The 16,480-nt window shown below is 33.2% G+C and overlaps 1 protein-coding gene across 7 annotated transcripts in view; it reads right to left on the bottom strand.

The window, feature by feature from the left end:
* The window catches only part of dtn (transmembrane protein 132C dtn), a 597,671-nt gene that overhangs the window by 109,459 nt on the left and 471,732 nt on the right, over positions 1–16,480 (bottom strand). For 5 of the 7 annotated variants that reach the window (XM_067782100.1, XM_067782098.1, XM_067782099.1 and 2 more), the window contains exon 15: positions 4,352–4,631. In XM_067782100.1, the coding sequence (XP_067638201.1) occupies positions 4,352–4,631 (280 nt within the window). Of the gene's footprint in view, positions 1–4,351; positions 4,632–16,480 lie in introns of those variants that run through there. The other 2 variants (XM_067782106.1, XM_067782105.1) reach the window with 2 other exon arrangements.

Raw genomic sequence — 16,480 nt, 5'->3', positions numbered from 1 at the left:
CAAAACAAACGTGGGAGAGCCAGATACACGTTAGAAAGCTTGAGAATAATGCAGCAGAGAGAAAACACAATAAACAAAAAAGAAGATACCGCAGACATCGCCGCAACTTACCTCTTGTGTTTATAACAAATTTAGTATGACAATGATACCCAACATGTGTGGTACCGATGACACTTAGTTTTTAAAGTTTTAAAATACATATAATTAAACTAAGTGATGTTTTTGTTTTTACTCAAATACATATTTGTGTATGTATGTACTTTCTGTGTGCTTAAAACATTTGTTGACTTTTTAACTCTATAGTTATTAACTTTTATTTAGTATATTTTAATAATGTAAAAAAATTTTTTGTTTTTTGAAAATGCTAGGATGACTAGCCAAACGTTGGGCTGTAACAGTGAATAAACTTGTTTTATTTGCACTGACAACGCAATAGGTCAAGTAGCCTTGCATAATATTATATATCTTAAAAAATTGACCGGAAAAACCTAAGATCAAGTACTGGCAATATTTTGCCTTGCTGATCTATTCCAGTATAATGTTATTGCAGTGTAACAAAAAAATATTTTCACAGGTGCGGACGAAGGAAAAGGTGTGTTGTATGTATTTATAAAACAAATTGTTTACAGTAGGAAAACACTGCCAAGCATTGAAGCTTTTATCATCGTCAGACAAGTATCTCCGTTGCTATAGCTTTGTTTTGAGTGCGATTTCATTGACTGTAATATAAGAGCAGAAAACTCGAGTAAGTTATTTTCTCATTTAATAAAATACCTGAATGTATTCGGTAAAACGTGTACTAGAACTTGAGGGTTGCGAATCATTTGCATCACATTTAGGCTGGCCTTTAAGCTCCATCGCAAATTTCTTAACTTTGTCTCGAATTATGTCTACTGTGTATGACTCAGCACTTTCAAGCAGACCATTGGAAAATTGTAGTTTGATTTCGGGAGGTAAGGTTAGGTAGAACTGGCTGGTCAAAAACCAGGACCAGCATGTGTATATATGTTATGAAATAACTTCCTCCTCTTAGCAAATACTGAAAGCTTTCCAGTGATAACTCAATCAGCTAAATGGCCGCAGTTAAATAAAACACAATAATTAAAATTGTATTTTAGTTTTTTAATTCGTCTATATTTCGATTTTAGTCTGAAATCATCTTCAGGACTGTCAAACACAAATAGAAAAAGGAACATTAGAATAATATTCTATTTTGCATATCATATATATTATTTCTAATTGCTGTTTTTATGTACGGGTCCTTTTTTCGCTCTTATTTGTAATCCAAATCTATAAACAAAGTTTTGGTTGTAAAGATGGATATTCGGGCTATTAGTGAGCTTTTGCCAATTTTGGTCATAATGCTTTTGTTTAGCCATATTTTATTAAAATAATTTGTTAAAAATAAACGATTGTGAGCACACAAAGAAATCTATTTGTACTATGGCACTATTGTGAATATTTGCACTGCATTACCGACAGTTGCTACCATACGCCAGATAGCAGCGCAAGCTGTAAGTTTTAATTGATTGATAGAACAGCTGATTTCTGTTGATATTTGATAAGAGACGTTTATATTGGTTGCGCAAGATGCGCACGGGTCCTGCTCGTAGGTATATAAAACACAAGAAAGAAACTTACACATATAACTATGTTTGATCGACTGATCAGATGTTCAAAAACTGAAGTATAATAGAGTATAAGCACGAAAGTAAACAGCTCAAAATACCGTAAGTATAAACAAATTTTTGCAATAACAGTAATACATAGAACAAGGAACAATAAGACAGAAAAAATTGCATGAATAATAACTATGGTGTTGTCATTGGGTAGGTTGTTAGCGGGATGTTTGCTGGACGCTTTTTGACTTTGCTGTGCACCATGAAGCTCGCACTGCATGTTGTTGTTGCTTAAGCAATAGATATCGGTATGCATATGCACATCGGTCGGTGTCACTTTTAAAAATCATTCTCCTATCATTAGGTGTGCTCATAATATGGAGCATTATAATGTTTCTCTATATCCAAAATAGAAACATTTTTTAAGTCAGGATAGTGACTAGTATCCTTACAATGCGCTGTCAAGGCCGTCTTATCGTCCGAAGCATTGGTTCTAAGCTTTATATTGGACTTATGGCCGGAAATCCTTGTCTTTAGCTTTAATTTGGTTGTTCCCACATATAAGGTTATCGCATAAGTGGAACCCGTCGTTGTTACATGGAATTTGATAAACAATGTTGGATTTCTCATTCTTCGGGATTCTGTCCTCAGTATTGCTGTATACCTGTCGTAACGTACCGTTATATGTGAACGCTAGTGCTATTTTATCTTTATCATAATTGCGATACATATATATATGTAGGGACAACCAAACTAAAGCTAAAGACAAGGATTTCTGTTCATAAGTCCAATATAAAGCTTAGAAACAATGCATCGGACAATAAGACGGCCTCGACAGAGCATTGTAAGGATACTGGTCACTATCCTGACTTCAAAAATGTTTCTATTTTGGATATAGAGAGACATTATAATAAACGCTTTACCCTCGAAATGCTTCATATTATGAGCACACCTAATGATAGGAGAATGAATTTTAAAAGTGACACCGACCGATGTGCATATGCATACCGATATCTATTGCTTAAGCAACAACAACATGCAGTGCGAGCTTCATGGTGCTCAGCAAAGTCAAACAGCGTCCAGCAAACATCCCGCTAACAACCTACCCAATGACAACACCATAGTTATGATTCATGCACTTTTTTCTGTCTTATTGTTCCTTGTTCTATGTATTATTGTTATTGCAAAAATTTGTTTATACTTACGGTATTTTGAATTGTTTACTTTCGTGCTTATGCTCTATTATACTTCAGTTATTGAACATCTGATCAGTCGATCAAACATAGTCATATGTGTAAGTTTCTTTCTTGTGTTTTTATATACCTACGAGCCGTACCCATGCGCATCTTGCGCAACCAATATAAACGTCTCTCATCAAATATCAACAGAAATCAGCTGTTCTATCAATCAATTAAAACTTACTGCTTGCGCTGCCATTTGGCGTATGGTAACAGCTGTCGGTAATGCAGTGCAAATATTCACAATAGTGCCATAGTACAAACAGATTTCTTTGTGTGCTCACAATCGTTTATTTTTAACAAATTATTTTGATAAAATATGGCTAAACAAAAGCATTACGACCAAAATTGGTAAAAGCTCACTAATAGCCCGAATCTCCTTCTTTACAACCAAAACTTTACTTATAGATTTGGATTCCAAATAAGAGCGAAAAAGGGACCCTTACATAAAAACAGCAATTAGAAATATAATATATATGATATGCAAAATAGAATATTATTCTAATGTTCCTTTTCCATTTGTGTTTGACAGTCCTGAAGATGATTTCAGACTAACATAGAAATATCGACGAATAAAAACTAAAATACAATTCTAAATATTGTGTTTTATTTAACTACTACGGCCTTGTAGCTCACATACAGTTTTACAATAACAAATACTTACAAGGCTATCAAAAATCATCAATAATAAGTCAATCACCCCTAACAGCTGAGGTCTAGGCCTGCAGTCCTTTACATTTTAATGATAACAGTATCTTTGTTAGTCTAAGGTTTCAATACCTAGAGGCCTTTCCCGCTAGGGCGGTCATGTGCAACTCTCGCCATCTCTTAATCTCCCCCAATCTGATTGGGACGTATACGGAGCAAGCTTAGAGGGATTCGATCAGTTGGCGTGATTAAGGTGATTTTCAGTTTATAATTTTTTTTCTATTAAATAAATACCTTCTTATATTTATGTATGTATATTATTACAACCCTACAGTAAATTCATAAAAGTTTGAGAAAAACAAATCTATGTACATTATTTATGTATATGTAGATCTGTTATAAATATGCAAGTGATATGTTAATATAAAATATTCCCTATTAGAGTCCCAATGTTAGCTACTTGGTAATGATGTTGAAATTGAAAGTGGTAGTGCACATTTTCTAGTGTTAATACACATTTTAGTTATAGTGAAAAAAAAAAAATGTAACTATCACTATGTTTTAGTGATAGTGCAAAATTGCACAACTCTGATTTTAAACCATTTATGTAAAGGAAGTGTTAACAAATTATTTATCTTTTTTATTTCCGAATCATTGAACCGAGCCGAAACACCAGTTCGAAGAACCAAAACAACCCTTTGATGAACCAATCCAAAAGTTAAGTTACAATATACTATTTCTCTTATCTATTTTTATCATATTTCACTCTTAATTAAAACTTTACGCATAGCCACCTAAGCAGCAATATATACTAATCATAGTAATTTCCTCGAACTTCAAACTTACCTATAGCAATACCGTAAACTTTACTTTTTTGGGGAAGAGAATCAAATTGAAAAACAGTTGTCTTCCTATGATCAGTAAATTGCACAAGTTTTTCTGCATTGTACATTTTTTCGTAGGCTGTGCGTTGTGAAAGGCTGTGCTTAGCATTGGATGCTTTTTGCTTAACACTATTATCAACTGGTCTTATTTGCGCAAAATTATCAGGGTATTGCTCAAAACTACTGGCAACTTTTCTTTCATCAGCTTCGCAATAGTTCTGTATTACATTCTCCTTTTGATCCTGTAAAAAACATTTATAGATTAGTAGCTTGTGTATAACTGCATTTAAAAATTATTAGTAAAATACGAAGTTGCTATTTTAGCTTTCTTTAACCCTAGTGGCGGTGATGGCATTTTTTCATGAAATCTTAAACTTAATGAACATTTTAAGTGATTACGCTCTTAGATATAACTAAATAAAAAATACCGCACTTAAATTCCTTCAAATCTTTCTTGCGTAAGTTAGTTATTTAGCTGGCAAATAAAACGTTTGGCCTATTCACGTCAACTTAATTATCAGTTTATATTGTTAAAAATTACTTGTATCTATCGCGTTTTTTAATCTAGTGAAAAATATAGCCACATTAACAGATAACCTAATAAGCACTCCAGCGTGAATAGCCAAATTGATTGCGTTTTCCCATTAAAGATTCGAATTACAGCTTGTGATGATTGTCCAATAAAGAATTAATAAAATTGTTGAATTATACTAGGTTCAAACACACACCAAATTGGCAATTTATACTATATGGGCAATTTATTACGCAATTTGTCATATAATAAATTGTAATAATAAATTGCCAATTTAAAAAAAATTGCTTAATAAATTGTTTCAAACTGCAAATGCAACATTGTAAAGTGTGTTTATTGAGTACATTTAAACGTCAGTTACGCATGGCTAAACTATATGGTTGGCTCATCTCATCAGCTGATTTTATGTCTTTCAGTTCACTGAAGTAGGGGTTGTGAAAAGAAGATGGCAAACTCAAAATGAAACTAAAACATTAAACACATTTTCTTACAACACACAAAAATTTCAAAATTTTATGTTTTCATTCCATTTCATTCGCCTAATAATGTGCGTGTTTATTTTGACAGTCTGAACAAAGGTATGTTCTTGCTGTAGAGATGAGCCAACCAGCTATCAAATTACTATTGTGCAAGCTAAATCGAGTTGTATGAACAGCACTCAATTCAAATCGAAATTTCCTAAATTTATTTTTCTGTTTGAACATAGTATTAGTTTCATAACAATCAATGTCTTTATATTTAATGAAAATTTTTGAAATATAAAAATTGAAAATAAATATTTAAATAACTTGATAAATATTAAAACAATTCGAATTAAAACAGAAGTTAAGTTGCATCAAAGTTAAAGCATTAAAACTAATACAATAAAAGTACCCTAGAATACTCCCCCTTCCGGAAATTGTTGTTAATCAAATTAAAAGTAACTTTCTTTTTGGTTTTAGTGTTAGGAACTTGTGCAACAGCAAATAAATGCTGATTTTAAACGATCAAACACAATATTTTTTTATTTCATCATTTATTAGACCTTGAAATTTTTGATGTCTTTTTCATTAACTTTATAAAGACTCTCATATGGATGTTGTAAGGCATGTTTGTTTACAACACGTACAAAAACAAACTTACAATCTTTTAAGTCCATTTGGAATAAAAGCATTGGAAGAATTTTTATGATGGACTAGATTCGATCTAAAATTTTTAAGTGTTCACGCAAACTATTTAAGACATCTGATGAACTTAAGTGTTCATTAACCGAGACAACAAGCTCACCAGGCAACCGTAAATTTTGACCATAAACCATTTCTACAAGTGTAGCCGAAACACCTGCTTTGAGAGTTGATCGCGAACCTAGAAGTATTATCGGCAGCCCTTGGGGCCAATCTCTGAGTCCATTTCTAGCCATAATTGATGGTTTTAATTTTATATAAAAACGTTCTACCATTCCATTAGCTCCCCAGACCATTAGACTCCCAAGTAATTTAGTCAGGTCCGAGAACAAATTTGACGTTAACTGAGTGCTCTGATCTGTTGTTATATATAAAGGAACGCCAAAACGAGAATTTTTTTGTTTTATTTTTATTTAACAACAGACACAACGCGGTCGACTACTACTAAAAATAATATAATTCAATACGAAATATTTGTAAACTTAAAAGCTAACGTTAAGATTAAATTCATAAGAACTTTAAAAAATAAATTCAACTATAAACAAAAAGAGAATTAAATTTTTTTTAATTTTAAAGGTCAGATATGAAAGTTTGAATTATGCAAAGCAGTAAAAGAGTATTCCATGCTGATACAATTATACAAATCATTATAGTGCGAGCACCAATTCCGCAAGGGATTATTTTTAGCAAAATTTTGTCGGCAAGTTGATAGGTAGAAGGGCACATAGTGTCTAAATGTTCTGCTAGGGACAGCGAAGTTTAGGTGACTGGTTGTGAAGGAACATTACCCCCTGTTTTTTCACAATTGATTAAACATGCATATTGAAACAGTTTCGGATCAAAGAGAACTCCCAAATCACTTACAACAGATATACGCTGCAAGAGCGTGCTATTTAACGTATATATAAGATGTCAAAATTGGCTTCACACGATGAAATGTCGTCAGCTTGCATTTAGAACAGTTTAAATCTAGTAAATTCGCTGTATAAAAGCACTGACAAGAGTCCAAGTCGGCCTGTAAGAGATGGAAAGAGGATAAATAACTCAGAGAGCAGGTATGCATAGCAAAGTTTAACATCATCCGCATACATAAAAGTACGGGAATGTGAGATAACATTTGGTAAATTATTTATGAACAGGGTAAAAAGTAATGAACCCAAATGACTACCTTGAGGAAGCCCACACGTTACATTAAACTTCTTAGAAAACAATTGTTAAACAAAACTTGTTGAGCCCTGTTGGCAAGATAACTTTCAAGCCAGAGGAGTAAATGCTTCGGAGACCCAAAAAAATCATGTTTAAAAATGAGAAGTTCATGATTGACAGAGTCAAAGGCTTTATACAAATCGGTGTAAATCACGTCAATTTGCCTTTTGTTTAAAAATCCGTCCATTAATAAAGAGGTAAACTCTAGAAAGTTGGTAGTGGTTGATCTTCGAGGTACAAAACCATGCTGGGTAGACGACAGTAAAGAGCTACACATGTCTGAAGTTGACGAGTAATAATTCGTTCTAAAGTTTTAGGGATATCTGAAAGCTTGGCTATGCCCCTATAGTTCTCAATATTAGATCTATTACCTTTTTTGTGCAAAGGGATGATAAATGACTTCTTCCAAATTAATGGGAAAGACCCAGATTCCATGGATAACGTAAATAATTTAGTAATCGGCTGAGATAAATTCACGGCACAGTATTTAAACACACAACTAGGAACACCATCAGGCTCCGGAGAAAAAATTGGTTTCAAATCCAAAAGAGTCTGACGAACAGTATTGTTATCAATGACTGGATTTAGTATGCAATTAAAACTTTCTACCTTATAAGGATATTGACCAATTCATTTAGTTTAAAGAATTTTGTTTTAAAGAAATATCCTGAACGAGATTTTAATTTAGATACATCAGCCACAGTAGGAGGTAGAACAATATCAAGAGCAATTTCAATCGTAGGGTGTAGGGGATCCTGGAGAAATACGATTAATACTATGTACAAACACACACCAAATTGGCAATTTATACCATTTGGGCAATTTATTACGGGATTTATCATACAATAAATTGTAATAATAAATTGCCAATTTTAAAAAAATTGCGTAATAAATTGTTTCAAACCGCAAATGCAACCTTGTAAAGTGTGTTTATTGCGTAGATTTAAACGTCAGTTTTACGCGTGGCTCAACATATGGTTGGCTCATCTCATCAGCTGATTTTTTATTTTTTTTCATTTCACTGGAGTAGGGATTGTCAAAAGAAGATGGCAAATTCAAAATGAAACCCAAACATTGAACACATTTTCTTACAACACACAAAAATTTTAAAATTTTATGTTTTCATTCCATTCCATTCGCCTAATACCAGCATGCACATTTTGACAGTCTGAACAAAGGTATGTTGTTGCTGTAGAGATGAGCCAACCAGCTATCAAATTACTATTGTGTAAGCTAAATTGAGTTGTATGAACACCACTCAATTTAAATCGAAATTGCTTAAATTTATATTTCTGTTTGAACATAGTATAAGAGTGGTACCCACAGAGTCATCAACAAATACCAAATCAAGAATCTTATTCTTACAATTTAACACATCGTTGATGTGAACTAGAGATGTATCCAATTGAGAGTTGAAAGATTCATGTTGAATACTGGTGGTCAAAAAGTTTAAGTTACATATGTTTATCCAGTTCACCGAGGGCAAATTAAAAGCACCAAGAACTACTATACGACCTTCATCTCGTAACTGAGAGTATACATTACGAATAGCTAAGTTATGGTAAGAATAAATAAGCAAATCCGAACGAGGCGGTATATATGAACAGCAAATGAATGAACTATGAATAATATATTCATTGAATAATATATTAATTAAAAAATTGTCTTCGCAATAGTTGCAGCAGAAATATCTTTTAATGGATATGCCTCTGGCCAACGAGTAAATCTATCAATTGAAGTAAAAATATATCGATGTCCCTTTGATATTGGTAAAGGGCCTACAATATCCAAATGGATATACTCAGATCTACTTTTTGGTATTGGAATTATGAAAATAGGTGTTTTTGTATGACGATAAACCTTTGACTTTTGGCAACTGATACATTCTAGAAACCATAGATTAATTTGTTTGTTCATATTTGGCCAATAATATTTTTTAATTATTAGTCTACGAGTAGCTTTTGTGCCTGGATGTGATATTCCATGTAACATTTCAAAAATCGTTTTTCTTAAATTGTATGGAATATACGGTCGGGGATTGTAGGGTATTAGTAATAGATTAATTGTATTAATTTAATTTAACTTTGTAATCAGAATTCGTTTTAGAGGTATGGTTCCTTCGGCAAAGTTTCTTATTTTGATCCCTAGAATATGATTTTCACAGAGCAATGGGCGATTTTTTTGCCTCCCCACAAATCGACCCGACCTAAAGCAGAATATTAATTTAATTTTCTGAGAATATTTTAAAATTATTAACTCCATCTTCAGATATATATTTTCTTTTTAACTTTCATTAAATATGTATCATACACCACCACACGACAGACATTCATCTACACCAACACATAATAGAAATTACTCACTTATTGACTTACAAGATCCTAATCTTCAAAATGATCTTGTAAATCCGTATGAGAATCAAAATAACAAAGAAGTTTTTGCCACTTCGGTGAAGTTGCCTCAGTTTTGGACTAATTGTCCTGAAGCGCGGTTCATCCCTCTGAAATGCAATTTAATAGGAAAAATATTAGTCAGGGAATAACCAAATATGAGTACGTAATTACTGCACTTCCACAAGATGTCATTATGACAATTTTAGACGTCATTCAGAACCCTCCTGAAAATTATAAATTCTCTGCATTAAAGAAAGTTTTAATTGAATGACATTCTTTGAGTAAGAATGCCAAACTTGACAAGGTTTTATCTGATTCTGAGATGGGAGATCGTAAAACATCTGAATATTATCGGTCTTTAGTATTACTCTCTGGTACTAACTTCAGCCAAGAAGTTCTTAAGAAACTTTGGATGAGAAAACTGCCAAAGAATTTGAATGTAATTTGTGCTAGTTAAAATTTTAGTGATATAAACGAATTAATGAAATTAGCTGATAATGTATGGGAGGTTATCAATAAAAATGCAATCGCTTCTGTTAATAATTTTCAAAATTCAAAAAGCGAAAATACATTAGTATCTAACAGAGCTGATGAAGAATGGAATCATTTGCTTTTTGAAATTAGAGCTTTTCTACAATCAGTATTTCACAATTTTTTCTTCATACGAGAATTATGCTTTCATTTTTTTAATTCTACAATCATGCAGAGATATAAGGATTTCATTCAGCACCACATGCAACTGAAAAGAATGCTAAATCAGATTGCAGAAATAAATGAGTACACTCAGGTGATTGCATTCATAATGAAGATTCCTGTCTTTCATATTAAATTTTTTTGGAGTTGCTGATATAGTGATTTTTTTACTTGGGCATATTGAATTAACCCTCGGAGCATATTTGGTGATTCATTTTGTTAGGTTTTTTAACAAATTTTGCTCGCTTTTTTCGAAGGAGCCCTTGAAGTTCGCTCTCACAGCTTTAAAAAAATAAAGCTAAATGGAAAATAAATGCTTATCAAAATTTTTTTTTGGAGATTGTCATAGACAAAGTGCAAAACCACCCAAATAACACAAATCGCAAACGTAAGATTTTACAGCTCTGAACCCCAGACACACCGCTCTATACATAAAAATCATAAATTTTTTATTTGAACCTTAATTTTTCAAAATAACGGTTGAATAAAATGTTGCTTTCACAAATGCTATAGACTCTTTCAGTAAGCAGAAGCATTTTTTAATTTAGAAAAATTATTACTTACCTTCTCGTGGTAAAAATTGGAAAAGAAAAAGATTTCTATAGTAAGTTTTCTACCCAACTGTAAAGTTTGCATCATCGGTTTCAATCAATTTCTTTTTTCCCCGTGATCAGCTTGATACATTTTATCTCGACTAATTTATGTCATTATAATGCAGAGTCACAGATGAAACCAATAACCTTATTATCTTGGGTAGAATAAAGTAAAATGGATATATCCAAAATTTCACATCACTTGCGCACCATACAACAACATATGGCACATTTATATAAAGATCTGTGAAAATCGGCGTGATGTCTAGCAATCTCTTTAAGTGGGTGTAAACTATTTATATATATGGGGTATTCCATCCCATTTCGACCAATTTTGAACCCGATCCCTTTAGAATTGGCTGAAAGTTTTTCTTCTTTTTCTAGCTTACGAAAGACGTTTTTCAGAAGTTTTTCAAATTTTTTCATCCAACTCAAAAAAAGTTATGAATTTAAAAAAAACACCGTTTTTGTTTTCAAAATGCTATAAATTTTTCAAAAATTGACCGTTTGGGATCTTTTTTTTAAATTTTGTTTTTAAATTTACTTTTCGGAAAAAATTCAAAAACATTTTTAAAGTTTTTTTTTTGGTAATTTTTTAGTTTTTCGAGATTTTTCGAATTTCGCACTTTTTTTTCTCATAAAAATCATCACCACTATTCCCGGAGTGGGCCGAGAATTTTTTTTTTTATTTAATTGAAAAAAACTTTTTATTTTTTCCGAAAAGTACATTTAAAACATATTTAAAAAAAAATGATCCCAAACGGTCAATTTTTGAAAAAGTTATAGCATTTTGAAAAAAACACCGTTTTCCAACTCAAAATAAGTTTTAAATATTTTGAAAAAATTGTGTTTTTTCAAAATGCTATAACTTTTTCAAAAATTGACCGTTTGAGACAATTTTTTTTTTAAATATGTTTTTAAATGTACTTTTAGGAAAAAATACAAAAAAAAATTTTAAGTTTTTTTTCAATTAAATAAAAAAAAAAAAAATTCTCGGCCCATTCCGGGATTAGAGAATTGCAGAATTGATTGAAGTTTTTTATGAGAAAAAAAGGGCGAAATTCGAAAAATCTCGAAAAACTGAAAACTTACAAAAAAAAACTTAAACATTTTTTTTGAATTTTTTCCGAAAAGTAAATTTAAAAACAAATTTAAAAAAAAAAAAGATCCCAAACGGTCAATTTTTGAAAAAGTCATAGCATTTTGAAAACAAAAACGGTGTTTTTTTTTTTTAATTCATAACTTTTTTTGAGTTGGATGAAAAAATTTTAAAAACTTCTGAAAAACGTCTTTCGTAAGCTAGAAAAAGAAGAAAAACTTTCAGCCAATTCTAAAGGGGTCGGGTTCAAAATTGGTCGAAATGGGATGGAATACCCCATATATATACGTACTCACCGTACAAGTTTCTGAGGTCTCGAAAACTAAGTTTTAGAATTTTTTTAGTTTCCGAATAATAGCAACATATGCCGATAAATGGGTTAATGAATATGCCAACAAATTCTAAAACTTCACCTTATATTAGGAATGTCAATATTTTATAATTTCGGAACCCCGGGAATTTCGGGATCTTGTATTGTAATTAATACCGGGATTAGATATTCTTTAGATTTCAAAAACCTAACCTAAGAAAGTGTACAATATTATTTAGGATAACCTTTTATACATCAAATCATAAGGGTTAAAATTAATTCAGAAATAAAAAGGTTTCAAACTTCGTTGCATAACATTTTCAATTCAAACTAACAATCACAAATTTTGAAAAAAATAATATACATTGTATAATAAGACCATAATTTCTTGAGAACCTTTAATCAATTGTGATCTGATAAGTCAAAGAAATTTCATAACATCCTACTTATGTGTATGTTCTGCTTTTAATACTAAGCAACATTCAAAAACTTCAAAAAGTATTCCTACATTCAAATAAGTACTACTACTATAGGTTTGTATATATTCGTATGTATATGTATGCGCGCATGTTAAATTAATATTGAATTAGGTAAGCTTTAAAAAGCGGTTTTCTGACGGCACTTTATGTTTCTTAAGAAATTTGGAGTCCCGAAAACGCTAGAATTTGTATTAAAGGTGAACTCTCTGAATTTACATCGTTAGCATTCATGTTTAGGCAATTGTCAAATAAAAATAAAAAATGTATTCAAATAATTTTACACACCAAGCGCACCAGTAGGAAATTAGCGCATGTATGGCAAAGTTTCTGTAATCCTATCTAATGGGAATTTCCTTTCTTTCTTATTGTTACTATTTAATAATGTAACGATCACAAAATTTGTACAAAATGATGCTTTTTCGGACAATATTTTATTAAATGAGGACGCAAACTTTCGGGAGAGCTGCAAAAATCATGCAATATTTATTCCAGAAAAGAACACAAACATGTCCACTGCCAAGAGTGGGGTAGGGTTTTATAAGTTTGTTTCATAAATTTCACTCTTAAATTGAACAATTGAAGTCTAAGCACTTCCGCAGTACTACTTTTACAATTTTTTTGCATACTGAAGGCACCCACCGTACACATTAATTCTGCTTAACCGTTTCCCCATCATTTTTTCAGAAAAATATACGTACTTATTCTCAGTACTAAGAAGTTGTTTTTATAATATAAACCAAAGTAGAAAATTATGATTTTATTGTACGTTTTAGCACCACCAATTAAAGGACTTAAAGAATTCAAGTTTTTTATTACTTCTTTTTAAATGATCCCATCAAGTAAATGGAGCATTTAGAAAATTTTTCTTTTGAAAAAAAAGTGTTCATGCTGAAAGGGTTTTTTTTATATATTTTTTCTTTTATAGACGTTGTGACACCGCACTGCCCTCATGTCGTCAAATGAAACCAGGCTAATCCTGTTCATGCGTTCGTTGTAAGGCAATGGTTTGTTAACCGTCGAAATCTAAAACTGCTCAGCTAAAAAAGAACCATCATCAGCTAAGTAAAATAAATGCCGTATTAGTAATAAATATACAGACATATACTGGATAGAATTAGTACAAAATGAATTCAATATGGTAATGAATACAGTTAGTTACTATTAAGAGAAGGAACCGATTTTTTAATACAAAAAAGCGAGTCCGAAACATCAAATGTGCTAGAGTGGGAGATGTTATTCTGACACAAACAGTGGAAGGGCTCATTTAGTTAAAAATTTGATATACAATATTTTAGGTAGAGAGGTTTAAGATGTCTTGAAGGCCGGCAATGGACATTAAAGTTGTTTACTTCGCTTAACAGGAATGAGTTAGAGACCGAACCATTTAGTAATTTAATCATAAATACAATTCCAGTCATTTCCCTACAACTAGCAAGGAAATCCCTTAAGGGGAAAGGTAAGAATTGTTTTTGGACTGATTCTAGCCGACCAATATGAACCTGGTAGCTCGGGTTCCAAATTATTGCACCGTATTGTAACGAATTTACTCGCAAATCCTCTTATTTGCAATCCTCTGCTAAGTTCGAATCACTAAACTGTTGAATAAATAACTCCAATTTGTAATAATGCAAAATGGCCTTTATTAAAGTACTTCACAATAACACTCAAACTGTGCAACGAATAGCTTGCTTAATAACCAAACTGATTGATAGCTCAAATGAAACTCTACTATTCAAAATAATACTGCTCTTGCTCGCTAGATAGCGTCTTAGTCGAAACTGCTTGACAACTCAAATCAAACTGAATTCCTTCTTACTCGCTTGCGCCGCTTTTATAGCTTACGCTGCACATCTAGGCTCTTCTATTTCTAGAACTTACTAACTATTTCGTGTGTTTATAGTTCTCATATAGTTTCTACTTTTTTACAATTGTCTACTTTTCAGCGTCTCTCAGATGTATGTGAGTTTGTAGTTTACAGTCTCTCGCACACACATAGGCGTATAAGTAAATGCATCTGTGTGTGACATCTCTCGGCTGCCTTATATATGTGTATACATGATTTGATTATTGACGTAAATACCGCTTAGCATGGCCTTAGCATCGCCTTAGTGATGGTATAGCTTAGTGATGCTAATATCCGTGACACTGCCCTCCACCTAAGTCTGATCGTAACGATCAGACGAATCTCTCGATCTAACCGCTACTAGCCTCTCCAAATGAACCACCCTTCTATTTCGTGGTTTCCCAATTGTTTGTATGGGGTAGATGGCATCACTGATCCTTTTTGCAACTTTGTACGGGCCTTCCCAACTGCACCAAAATTTGGAAGGAACACCTTTCCGCCGGTGAGGGTTGTACAACAGTCCCAAATCTCCCTCCAAGAAACCTTCCGAATTATTCTTGTTGTCGTACCTGTATTTCATCTTACTACTCATTATCCTGGATCGTTCCCTCGCACTCTGTTGCTTGGCCAATGAAGAACTACTTCGCAGAGCTTGATCTTGACGGATTGACTTTGCATCATCAGTATCGTCTTGACGTTTCACAACAGTAGTACGCGCTGGCGTGAAACCACCCTTGCATTCTTTCTGGAAAATTCTTTCAGTCGTTTTAGTGCGTCCATTAGGGTTTGTCAACGCCAGTGTTTTTCTCGCAGGTACTTTTGATTTCGTTTTATTTGGCCCATTCGATCCATCAATCTTTGATCGATCTACTTTCCTTGACTTCCGTGGTCTCTGTCGAATCTCCTCCACCAGCACTCGCTTACTGCTGAACCCTTTTTCCAATTTGAAGTTAAGTGGCACATCTTGGTTCTCATAGCGCATCACCCTTCTCTGCATATCGATCTTGATGTCATGGTCAACCAAGAAATCCACTCCCAATATAACTTCATCAACAATCTCCGCCACAACGAATTTGTGTAAAACCATGACCTTCCCAATTAAAACTTCACAGATCACTTCTCCCCGGACTTGGTTATACTCGCCAGTGACCGTACGCAACCTCGCTCCAGGTAACGGTTTTACTCTCCTGTTGACCAAGTCAGATCGGATCAAGGAACGAGATGCGCCCGTATCTACAGTCAGTACACGCTCCTTGCCATCCACATTACCTCTGACGGTAAGACTGCTTGATTTCCTTCCAATTTGTGACACAGATATCACAGGACATTCAATAGCCGGCCAAGTTTTCGTTCTTTACATCCGACACGCTCTTGCTCATTTCCTCCAGCTTTGCGTTTACGGCCACCACCATTGTTGGAACTATTAGGACCAAGATCGCAATGACGTGCAATGTGACCGGACTTCCCGCATTTGAAGCATTTGGTAACTTTTTCACTCCGCTTTTGCGATCCTTTCAGCGCCTCCAATATTGCGTCTACCCACTCTGGCCTTTCTTCTTCCACACGGCGTGCTTTGAAAACTGGCTTACACAGAAGCGACGCTGTTTCCTGAATCAGAGCTTGTGACACCGTTTCTGCGAATGTTGGCTTTGGGTTTGCGTATGTAGCTCGCTTTGTTCCGACGTCCCGTATGCCATTTATAAAGCTCTGAATCTTTACCCGTTCAGTGTATTCCACGGGTGCGTCCGCATTCGCTAAATGTGCTAGCCTTTCAATATCC

The sequence above is a fragment of the Eurosta solidaginis genome, chromosome 4 (assembly GCF_040869045.1).
Source record: "Eurosta solidaginis isolate ZX-2024a chromosome 4, ASM4086904v1, whole genome shotgun sequence".
NCBI classification, from domain to species: Eukaryota; Metazoa; Arthropoda; class Insecta; order Diptera; family Tephritidae; genus Eurosta; species Eurosta solidaginis.
The sequence above is the reverse complement of the archived record's forward strand: the minus strand, read 5'-3'. Positions and strand labels throughout refer to the sequence as shown.